This window comes from Chelonia mydas, chromosome 25 (genome assembly GCF_015237465.2).
Source record: "Chelonia mydas isolate rCheMyd1 chromosome 25, rCheMyd1.pri.v2, whole genome shotgun sequence".
Taxonomy (NCBI): Eukaryota; Metazoa; Chordata; order Testudines; family Cheloniidae; genus Chelonia; species Chelonia mydas.
In genome coordinates, this window is record NC_057858.1 from 8,863,151 (window position 1) to 8,875,172 (window position 12,022).

Below are 12,022 nucleotides of genomic sequence, written 5' to 3' on the forward strand. Positions count from 1 at the left end.
ACACAATTATGATCATTCTTGGTAGGGGGTTCCAGGCCTGAACAAAGGGCTGGCATGATCTAAGGGCTTCAAAAGCATGTTTAATCACTCAGATCTTTAGGCAGCTTGGAAACGACTGATGCTGTAATGAATAACATGCGTCACCCTTTTACCTCAATGCACAAAAACATTTGGGGAACATCAGACTTGCATGTGAAGGCATTTATGAATCAGCAGGGCCCCGCAGGTCTAAACACTTGCAGCTAGAAATAAAGGGTTTCCTCCTCCTATTCAAAGGCAGTCCCTCTTTTCATAAAAAAACCTCATGGATCTCCATTAATTAGACTGCATAACACCTGAACCAAGCAGGTTGCTGGAGCTTTGGCACGAAGGGAGCAGTGGATCAGGGATCTGGTCACGGTAAGTCGCCCACTGATGGCCCTTTTTATTCATTTTCCGAGAGGCGCATGATAATTGTCATCTTCGGGGTTAGTGATAAGTTGCCCAGTTACAAAGACTGTCTAAACTGTATCCTTCAGGAGAGGCAGGATTAGAGTCCCCAATTGCCTGTAAAATTCAGATGTTACTTTCCCCGGCACTGAGTGACCTGCAGGCCCCTCCAAATTTCTCCTGAGGGAGGAGGGAGATTTGTCTGAGCTGAGTCTGCAAGTGTTCCTCATTGGATGGTAAACTGAATTAGGGAATGCTACCTGCCCAGGGGGACTTCACTGCTCTGCTCTCAGAAAGCCTATGGCTCTCAAAGCTCTTTCAAGATGCTGTTAGCTCTCTCCCTTGGACAACTCTGCCTCTCGCCCTCCACATGGTGGTGATGCTTCCTAAGCCCCATTTCATCTTTCGTCCATCCCCACCGTGACCGAAACGAGCTGCAAGCTCCTCAAAGGCCACACATTACTGGATAGCACTCTGGCAATGAGGCCTTATCAAAGATGCCAACTAAACCATGCCAATTCCAGCCCCACTCAGTTCAGGAAATGCTGCTCTGAATAGAAACCAAACAGGGAAATCCTCCTCACGCTGCACAGAAGCCTGAGAAGAGACAGCTCCTGCATGCTGGAAGCTGTGATAGGAAGGTGTTTGCATGCCCCGCTGAAAAGGGGATTCGCTTGGCAAGGTGTTTCCCCCCTCCAGCAGGGGCTCCATGTAGGGGGAGGCTGTGGTTCTGGTAATAAGCGGGTCAGTACCTGCAGTGCACTACGATCGGGCCAGCGTCAGGAGGGTTGCAGGTTTTGACCCTTCTCAGGAAAGCCAGGAATGGGGTAGGGTACTCAGGGACTCCATGGTCGGGCCATGCTGTGAACTGGAATTGGCGCACCTCTCTCTTCTCACTGGAGCCATTCTGCGGAGTGGCAGAGGAATCAAGAGTAACGTGTGAGCTAAGCAATGGCCATTAGACACACATGGCAAGTTACAGAACGTAGGAATGGGACAACAGAGAGAGAGAGACGTGGCATCAGAGAGAAATGTCACCTTGTGAAGGGAGAATGTCCGAACACAGAATGTGGCCAATTCAATAGTGTCTAGTAAGGTCACTTGGATCATCCCATAGGTCTCCGTGCCCCGGCCTGGCCAGTACTGGTCACACTTGATCTAGAAAATAAAAGTCACCGATGAGTTCGGGAACATAGTCCAAAGAGCACAGTATGCAGGACGGGATGCTCACTACAGCCTTCTTGCCACGGAAATTAAAGATGGGCCCCTGGCAAGGGAGAGAAAAACGGTAAGAATATTGCTTGCTGACGCATCAGAATAGGGAGAGACCCCACAGATTCAGTTCTATGTCCTGTGTGCATCAAGTGCGGCTTCCACTCACAGAGCTGGAGCGTTGAGGCACACTGGTGGTCTGATGCCTGATTAATTGGAATGATTCTGAATGGCAGAACACTCGGAAGAATATTACATGAGATAGAAGGACTCTAACCTTGCCATTGGATCTAACATGGGGCCAGGCTCAGAGCACGTTCCCTCTTCCCTTAGAGCAGTGAAAGGATCTAAGACTTCCCAGGTGGACAGTATTTTCACAACGAATCAGTGCTTGCAGGGGGCCAGCAAGGCAGGTAGAAATCTCCTGAAGGAGCAGATGAGGGCTGCAGATCAGAGAGATTGCTGCTCCCCACCTCTCCACATGCACCTCCCTTGGGGTCTCCCCCTCCACAGCACCTCCCCAGATCATGACTAGCCAGCCATCTCGCTGAAGTTTCTCACCCGAGATTTCTCCTCAAGCTTTGTCATCATCACAACAGTAGCTGAGCGCTGCTCCCACACCATCCGCCAGAAGTCTCCGAAGGTCTCCGGCAGAGGCCCCTGGGTGGCAATGTAGGCGTTCTGCTTTCGGTAGCCATCGATGTAGTTGGCGTTAATGTAGTCACTGCCCACAATCCCTGCATTGAAGTGGCAAAGAGAGTCAGTTGATTTCACCTTATCGAGGGGCGGGGGAAGAGCTTTGCAGCAGCTTGAATTCCTTATCGGAGATAGCGGGTGAGTTCCCCAGCTGGGGTAAATCAGCAACCAAGTTACCTCAGCTGAGGATCTGGCCAAGGACATCTCCACTAGACAGCTACTTTTGGAGGTGGTGGGGAGGGGGGATATCAAATACCAAGCCTGGCATATCTTATTTATACTGCACTAGCACCTAGGAGCTGAAGTCATGGACCAGAGTCATGGTGCTAAACGCTGCACAAACACAAAACAAAAAGATAGCCCCTGCACTAAGGGCGTACAATCTTCTGGGGCCAAATATGCATCTGGTTAATGAGACGCACTGCACAGTTCATAGAAGAGTCCCACCCCAGCGGTTTGGATTGACGCCACATACATGCTTCTACGCCATGGGTTTCTGAAGGAGTGAGTCAGGACTCCCTGGATCATCTGTGGATGAGCCCATCTCCACTGTGATTGGGTGAGGCATGGAAAACAGGGCTGGGGTGTGCAGAGGAAGTAGGTGGCTTAGAAATTACAGACAGTGACTTGCTGTAAAGCATGAGCTGTGATTTTGGGGATGTTTTTTTGTTCACACCGATTTATAGCTGCCTGCCTGAGTCTTTGGCGAAGCGTTTTTAGGTGGATGGTGAAAAGCAGGATGCACCGCGGGAAGAGAGCCGCACTCTACTTAAAATGGACCATGCCACGTGTCTGTCTTACGGGTCAGAGTTAGAGATCCACTTGTGATTGGCAAAGAGGACTACCGCTGTGTGGAGATTTGTCCCGTAACTCCTTACACACAGCTGCTGGCAGTATCGGCAGGTTTTTGTTATCCTAAGATTTCCCAGGGTAGTGAAATGTTGAACTCAAGTTTGGGGTGGGGGGTGGGAAATGGGTTTCTCGTCCTCTTTTCCGCTGCTGCCAACAGGGTTAGCCTGGTTTATGTGCGATGTTAAACCCACTCAGAATTGCCTGCCGGTCTTCAAAGGCAGTGGGTAATTTCAGCTGCCTGGGGAAACAGGCTTTGATTGAATTTCTAGAGGCCTCCCTCCTCCAAAATTTAAAAATTCCAAGTGGAAGAGCAGTGGTGTAGCAGCAGCAGGAGCATCAACAAAGGCTGAGCTTCTGGAATTAATCTCCTCCGCTGCCCCCTTGGGCCAGCTGTGTCATTTGAAATGGTGGTGGGGAGCTGGGGCGATGTTTTGCCGTGTAACAGGCCTTGTTACAGAGAAGTCATTGAACGAAAACTGCCCCCTCCTCTTCACTGGGCACAGCTGGCACACTGCAGACTGGACAAAATCAGAATTTAAAGAACTAAAAAAAAAAAAACCAAAAAAAACCAAAACAAAACACACCCAACCCCAGGCTGCTGGGAGGGAACCTGCCAGCTAGTGCAGAGGAAAGGACTTTGGCTTCAGTAAGTCTCCGTGCAGATCATTCTTCAAGTGGGGTTGCAAATCTGCTCCTGTCTGCCTTGCCCGTTCGTCCTCTGTTCTACCGCCCCTCCTGAGTTAAGGGCATGAAAACGGCTGGATGATGGGTGCATGAGACAGGAAGAAACGACTGCTGACTGGGAACGGGTGGAACAAAACACGCCTCCTCTCCCAGTGCTTCTGGGTACTGCCCAGCGTGACAGAGCTGCAGCCTGATTTCTAGGCACAGCCTAACCCAGAGCTGTCTGGGTGGAGGGTGGAGTGGAAGAAGGCGAACAACACTCAAGCACAGAGCTTAACGTTCTCCAGCCGCTCACTGGACGGCCTTGCTGGGGATGTGCAGTGTCTGGGTTACTAGGGGAAGCACACGACTGGAAACAGTTACCATCCGGTGGCTCTTCACTGCAAGATAACTTGGGACCTAGTCCCGTTCATAGCAGGCACAACCCCACACCACTTCGTTGGCAGAGGTGCCAAGCACCGACGGAGCCATGAAGACAGAACCCCCCGTCTTGCCAGGGTTGCGGCACGTTGGCTGAGCAGGAGAGAAGCTTGCCCCACCACTGCCAGTGCTGTATCTGTTCTGGAGATAGACAGAAGCGTCTAGACCCGTGGTACTCAATCTGTGGCCCAAAGGCCGCTGGGCCCGCGGGTGCGGGCTGCCCCATCGCCTGGTGTGGCGGGGTCCGGGGGCCCCGCTGCCTAGCGGGGTCCAGGCAGGGACAGCCCCGCACCTGGGGTCCACTCCTGGCCCCACTCTGTGGAGGGGTCTGTGGGTGGGCTGGGGCGTTGGGAATAGGGGTCTGTAGGGTGATGGGGGGCGGTCCTCAACCTGCAGCCCAGGTAACACACCGTGGGCTGTATACTGGCCCACAACGATAAACAGGTTGGTCTAGACCATAGGGCTGTCAAGGCAGCACCTTTTAGCAGTTTGAACACTAAACATAGCTAGAGACTGCACCTGTGCTGGCATCAGACGCTCCCTGGGCTTTGGGCAGAGTCAGACTGTTCCCTGCTGCAAGCCAGGTGTTGGCTGAAAATATCAGGAATTCTCTCTCTCTCTCTCTCTCTCTCTCTTCCAGTGAATACGACAATGTGACTTTTGAAAGCCTAGCTCTACCATTTAAATGGCTCATGCAATATTAATTTCAGACGGAAAACAAGCTGAGACACAGTCATCTTTGTAATGAGAAATGTTAGAAATCCTCCTTCGGCAACAGCCAGGGCTGATCCAAATCGATGCTGGTTTCTTGGCAGATCTCCATTATCACGGTTCCCTCAGAAATGGAAATGCCACTCCCCTGGAATTATTTTGGAAAGGGATTGATTCTAGCCATTCACCTTATCCCTAGAATTTCTCAACTAACCTTTAACACCAGCTGGGGGGGGGAAGAGAGGGGGTGTCACTAGAATTTGTCCCAGGCCTGCTCTTGGTGCCTAGATGTACAATTCTTGACTGAAGAAGGCCGACCATGAACGGCACATCCCCCGGCAAGACAAGAGGGTGAGAGGCTTAGAGCAGAATGTCACATCAATGGCAGCCATCCAAGGAAGCCCCTCTGCAGGGACTCTATTGGAGCACCAGCTTTTCTCTCCACAGAAGCATCTCTCCTCCCGGTTTGCAAGCCGGTGGTTGTGTTGAGAGCCAGGCGCTGCACAGGTTATCGCAAGTCTTCGGACTACCTCAGTCGTATGTCCGCTCAGGGACCTGCGTAGGAAAGGGCCTGTAGGGCACGAAGCCAAGTGTTGTTGCTAATTAGCATCTTAGTGGAAAGGGTTTTTGGAGGGCAGCTTCCAGTTTTGCCTTGAATATTCGACAAGGAGCAGACCCAGCACTGCTACTGTCAAAAAGCTACTCCAAGCCTGCCACTGATTCTGAAAGCACCACCAGCGCCCATCCCCAGGTTTCCTCCAACCGGTATATGGTCTGGATTCTTCCCGTTACTTGGGAGTACATCCAGCTGGGAGCTAAATCAGGCTAACCTTCAAGGAAAGGGAACACAGCTTCTAAATAAATGCTCCTTTGAAACTAAGGATGCAAGGAGTGTGACCAAGATCAGAACATATTATCATGACAGGACCCTGCCAGGGACCTGGTGCGAGGAGACAGAGCAGAGAGCAGTATCATGGGACTCTGTGGACCACAGTGTGGACCCTGAAAAAGCCACAGGCTAGCAGTAACACCCAGGAGTAGAGATCACCACGGTTACCTTCAATGGGCAGCAGGATGACGCGGGAATGGTCATAGGCGATCACGTTAGCGTAGCGGTTTTTGGGCTTGTTCACTTCAAGGTTTGAGTGCTCCCATGTGAATTGCTGGCCAGGGTCAATGGACTGGAAGAATCAGGAAAGAGAAAAATGTCGTCAGAAAGGAGGAGCCGTGGGGGTCAGCTCTGTGCAACCTGCCACTGCGGGTCAAGTCCGGGCTCTGCAGATCTAGCCAAAGAATGGAATGCTGCTCTCCATCCTTCGCCCCCAGGAACAGTAACTGACCCTCCCCTCACTGCTTTCAGTATCATCACGGTGACACAGCGGGACTGCCCCCCATCTCCTTTTCTGTAACATGCCCCAGGGGCACTTGGGATATTTTCCATTACAATGCAAACGAAACACAAGCACAATGCAATTTGAGGCTGCACATACAGAGGCATCAAGTCAAGGAGCAGGTAGGCAAAAACACTTCCTCTCCATGCCGCTGTGGTACAACAGTGCCAAGAATGATTATTCTGGCTTTCTCTTATGGGCACCGTATTACCAAAAAACTGGGAAGAAGCTGGGACAAGAGCAACAGATATAACCGGGGGACACACCAAAGGGATGGATTTATGAGGAATAAACGGAAAAGCAAAATCTATATATTTTAGCTAAGAAATTATTAAAAAGAGAGACTTAACTCTACCAGTACCTGATGGGATTGGACAAAGGGTTATAACAAAGCATAATGGAATAAAAGTAAGAGAGGGAAAAATTAAGGTAAATATCAGGGAAACACTTCCTTATCAGTGAGGGGTATTCGACCGTGGGAAGGGAAATGTCCTGTTCCAAGAGAAGTGGTGGAAGCAGCATTGTTTGGGATATTTGAAAACTGGACAGCGCATTGAAGAGCAGGGAATGTTTTTGCATGAGCAAAGTAATGGACAAGACGACCTGGGGAGGGTTTGACCCTGTAACGGCTGGCATGTGCCCATTTGGCAAGAGAAGAAGTGGTGCCTCTCCCTGGTCAGACAAGGGTTAAGGAATCTGGTCCTAAGACACTGAATCAACAGCAGCTCTTTTCTGGAAGGATAAAGGGGGGGAACAGTGGAATGCACTGGAAAGAAAAATCTTCTCCCCGCCTGTCCCAATGATTTATGCCAGGGTTGGTGGTTTTTTAAGTCCAGCTGTCCCAGATACGGAAATTAGGTTAATTATGTTTACCTCTAAATCCTCACCCAGAGAATTAAATAAAATTCGGGCTTAATTCCACCATCATTTTGGAGTCTCGGGGGGGTGGAGGGGGGTCTCCAATTGGAGCTTGGCAGTGGCACATTCCACAGTACTCCCTGCTGTTCACTTCGCAGCCTGCCTGTGCCCCTCCTAGGGGGGCAGGATTTTGTGGGGACAGGCATACGTCATGCATGCGCTGTTTGGACCAGTAGCCTCCAGTTCCCACGAGCATGGGCTCTGGACCCTTGCTGTGCACCCACGGGCAATTGCGAGCTCCCATTCCCTCCCCTTGGCACCCTAACCTCCAGGGTTTCCATTCTCCTCTGGCACGGCTTAGATCTGGTGCTCTTGGCGTGTATTTTATGAGCCATGCAGCTGAGAGGTGGTGGAAAAGCAGGTACAAAACCGCAAGACACTAACGTCCTCTCACTCTCTTGCTGCAGAGCATTTCTAACTAATGGGTATTTATACTGTTGTAATGTGTCTGTTTGCTCTCGATCCCTCTAATCTTGCCTCGCTTTCATTTCATTAGTGCTGTTTGTTTAGCCCTGGCTCCCCAACTAGGGAAGGTTTTGCTGGAACTAAGCCAGGGCACTTGGGAGATTGCATTATGCAAATTAGACTTTGAAATCTGTATAGAGCATATTAACGGGTTTCTGGCTTCCACGCACCCCCCAAACTCTGAGATGGGGGTGAAAGACCCCAATAGAGCCAAAGGATCTTCCCCCCACACGCCTCCTAGGGCGGGGAGCTGTCTATAGAGCATCACCGATATGAGTCAGAAGAGCTAAGTGATAAAACTCACAACCAATCACCCCTTCCTTTCTGTTTATGAGCTGGACAGTCTAGAATTTCAGCATTTGCCTAGCAACGACCAGCACGTATTATGAACAAATAATTTAATCGTCTGGTCAGTTTGCAATTTATGTAACTTCAGTCCCGGAGTAAGCTGGGACAATCGATTGTGACATCTGCACTTGGTGCCAGGATTTAACTCACTAGCCAACACTGCGCGAACCTAGTTTTATGGGCAAACACACACCTCTGAAACTTGCTTTCAGTGACGTTCAAGCTACCAGTTGGCTTTGGCTAACACTTGAGTGCATGGCGCCGGAGCATTTTTGCAGAGAACGGAAATGGGAGCTTCTTGGATGAGGGCAAATCAAAATGCAAACTGGAGTAGCGACTGAGGTCTGGAGTTTTATTTATCCTATTCGCTCCGAGGGCCCTGTTAGTGACTGCCCATATTGGGACACAGAGCTATCAGTGATATGAAGGAGAGCAACAGACAGTCCTCTGTGCTATTAGCAATGGACGCCTAGTTCCCCTTGCTTCAGGAGAGCTGGCTGAGGCTCACAGATTTTCCTACAACTCTAGGTCTCAATAGGTATTTGAAAACTGCTCAGGAGGCACTCTTGGGAACTGCAGTTACAGACCAAGACCAATTGTGCAAGGCGCTGTTCAAACACAGACGAAAATGATGGTCCCCGCCCCAAAGATCTTACAATCCAAATACTGCGCACGGATTTGTCTATACTACACCGTTTGCTCTCTGCAGCCCAGTCCAGCAAAGCACTTGAGCAGGTCACTGACTTCAACTTGAATACATATGTGCACAAAATTAAGCTTGTGCCTAATTGCATTGCTGGATTGGGGTCTGGGTGGATTTCCTAGGCCCATGCTTCTGAGGGCCCACCCAGCGTGCCCTTTGTTGCCCGTACCTCATACTCTTGGGATAATTTCAAGTTATCGTTGGCTTTGAGATGCTCCGTGTGTTCTGCCAGCTCGGAGATGGGGATTGGTGGGTGGTTGAGCATACCTAGCAGAAAAGACAGCGGGAGAAAAGAAATCTCATTTAATTAAAAAAAAACAAAAAAACCACCCACCACCAATTGTCAATGTTGCATATTTTATAAGGGAAAAAATAAAAACAAGAAAAAAATTACAATGTGAGATCTGCAATGAAAGGAGGGAGGTTAGAAGAGAGACGATTCAGGGCTCGAAATTGTGTCCTTGGAAGTAAAAAGGAAAATGAGAGCTTTCCCCTGTGATGGCCCCATTCTCAACATTTACCAAAAGAAAATAAAAAGGGAAAAAACAAATCCAAAGAGCAGATGCTTGTTAGCGATTCCAGGAGTGGACCTGAAACGAGCAAACTCTGCCAAAGGAAACCTACGCAGCAAATGTCACAGCACTCGGCATGGTCGTAAACAAACACCGACTCAAAGACAGGGACGGGGCAGAATTCTTGCCGACCGATGATAATGGGTGGGTGGGGAGGGGAGTGCAGATGGGAGAGAGTTGAGGAGGCTTTTCAAAGTTGTTGTTGTGGCTCTGCATGTGATAATAAACCCCTCTAAAGCTCACTGGGGAGCATATGGGCCTAGGGCTCCATGCAAACACCCCAGGGCTGGGTCAACTGCCCTTAATCCGGAGCCTTCCTGTCCGGCATAAAGGAAATGTTACATCATTCTGGGAACGCCTCTCCTCTCCCCACCAAAACGCCAAGCACATGTTCAGCGCATCACTGTGAAGAGGCTCATTCCACAGCATGACTGGCCAGTGGCCAACTCTTCCCACTGCTCTTTCCTCTGGGTCCCTTGACCAGCCCTTGAGCGATCCTGCAGGGACAAAGGCCACCACTGTAGGCAGACTCCATGGGCCCGTTCTGGTGGTGCCACTCTCTGATCAAAGTGGCACCAGAAGGGGGCGCGTTTCACCTTCCAGGACAAAAGGAGGATGCCCCTTGCCCTCTCCAAACCTGGCACCTCATCGGCCGTTTGCCAGAGCATCCCTAAGCCCCACTGCACTGAGTTCTGGATGGCATGGGTCTCTGAATGCAAAAGGAGCTCCCTCTGCGTGAACATGGATGTGTCTGGCAAGAGCCATGAAAAGGGATCACACCGCACCCTTTCCTACGACGTTTGGGTCTGAAGGAGGCGGTCACAGCGGACTAATGAGATTGGTGGCAGGGCACAGTCAAGAACTGGACTGAAAATCCTACTAATCTGTGCATCCTGCTTTGAGATTTGTAGCTAGGACGACTGGAGAAGGGACAGCGGAAAAGGTGGTTGTGGGAGTGTGAACTCAGGTTCACGCAGTGGGGCCTCCCACCACTCATCCCTTGCTCTCAAGCGCTCAAATAGAAACCTGCGTGGAGAAGCTTTTCATGCACTGCTCATCTGCAACAAATCACCCTGGCCGAGACACTGCAAAGGTATTGAGGCACCTAACTTCCACTGATTGCAATGGGAATGAGGCAGCTAAACACCTGGGAAGATCTGGGCCCTGGTTCCAGCAGCATCTCCACTCTGCTGCCTGCCAGCCAAGACACGGGCAACCTTTTGAGAAGCCACCGCGTTGCCCCCCGACCCGAATGGAAAGGGGAGTAGGGGAGGTGGGAGCCATGGAGAATTTCGAGCCCCGTTGGTGGCGTGTGTGACAAAGTAAGTAGCGGCGGCAGCAGCATGGTCAGTTACTCTGAAAACTCAGCACAGAGATGGCAAAGCAAGCATGACAATCCTCAGTTTTACAGTGTATTTTTCACTCCCCAGGCCACAGACTGGGCTCACCACAGACAGAAGAGGGCTTGGCCCAAGATCGGCGTCCCGAGTCAGATGCCTTTGTTCCCAAACTAACTAATCATCCCTTCCGGAATTGGACAGCCAGGCAGAAAATGGAGACACGGAGGATAAGAAAAAATAAAACCAGGAGGCAAAAGGTATATGGAAGGTAAGCTGGACCAGTATGGCCTGTCAGGCCCAACGCGGTCAGGTTAGAACATTTCTCCCGGCTCGTGGAAGGACGGAGTCACAGCCAATGGGTTTCTAGCTTGCCTGATTCTCTACACACCTCTTGCTGTCCTCAGACAAGAGCGTCTCCTGCGTTCCGCCCCAGAGACAGCTGTGTTTCAGTGGTGGAAGTGAAGTGTTTCCTTCATCTACATCTAGCTCATGAAGAGCTTTGGGACCCTTTTGGCCAAGGGGCGGCCTCTCCATGTATAGAAGAAGTGACGCACTATGCTAACATTATCACAAACATTCAGCACAGAACCCTCGCTTTCTCCTTCTGCCCTCTCTGAGAATAAGAGGTAGGTGCTGCAGAGGGCCAGAAACTTCCCTTGATCATTAGAGCAAATTGACCCCTATTCAGAACCACCACTGGCAACATAATAAATTGTTTCCAGATCTGTACACGTTACTCCTCCTGCTGACTTCCTCCCACCTGGGGCGGGAGGCAGCGAGGCAGGCAGCCAGCATATGGGCCAGCTGCCACCACCTGAATCTGACTCTGCTGGGAGGAGCTTCAGATTATTAGCTGAAGTGCAATTAGAAACAGAGTCGTAAATTAAATCCCAAACAATGAATATACAGGTTAAAAAAAATAACAGGAGCAAAAAAAAAAAAAAAAAAAAAAGCAAGAAAACCAAAGGGTCACAGGCTAGTTGGTCCCAGTATGAGGTCCCTGTCCATCCCATCACACAGAGGATGATGGGAAAGGCCCCATCCAAGATCTGCACCACGGAAGTCACATTCTCCTTTAATGGATTTCAGGAGATGTTTCCTTTGTCAGAGTTCCAGCGAAAAGCCTCAGCCTTTATCCAGCCTCAGACATCTCAGGCTCCCTGCATCAGTGTGTCCCTGCCCACCCCCCACATTCATAAACCAACAGCTGAGAGTGCCTGGGAACTGGCTTCTCTCCTGGTCTCCTAGGGCAGACATCCCCATGTCAGATCAATTCCGAGG

At 50.4% G+C, this 12,022-nt stretch overlaps 1 protein-coding gene across 31 annotated transcripts in view; it reads right to left on the reverse strand.

Annotated features, from left to right (window-relative positions):
- PTPRS (protein tyrosine phosphatase receptor type S) overlaps window positions 1-12,022 on the reverse strand; it is a 243,923-nt gene that overhangs the window by 10,387 nt on the left and 221,514 nt on the right. For all 31 annotated transcript variants that reach the window (XM_043535967.1, XM_037885516.2, XM_037885504.2 and 28 more), the window contains 5 exons: window positions 8,999-9,096; window positions 6,062-6,185; window positions 2,203-2,378; window positions 1,468-1,587; window positions 1,182-1,336 (listed from right to left, as the gene is read on the reverse strand). In XM_043535967.1, the coding sequence (XP_043391902.1) occupies window positions 1,182-1,336; window positions 1,468-1,587; window positions 2,203-2,378; window positions 6,062-6,185; window positions 8,999-9,096 (673 nt within the window). The remainder of the gene's footprint in view (window positions 1-1,181; window positions 1,337-1,467; window positions 1,588-2,202; window positions 2,379-6,061; window positions 6,186-8,998; window positions 9,097-12,022) is intronic.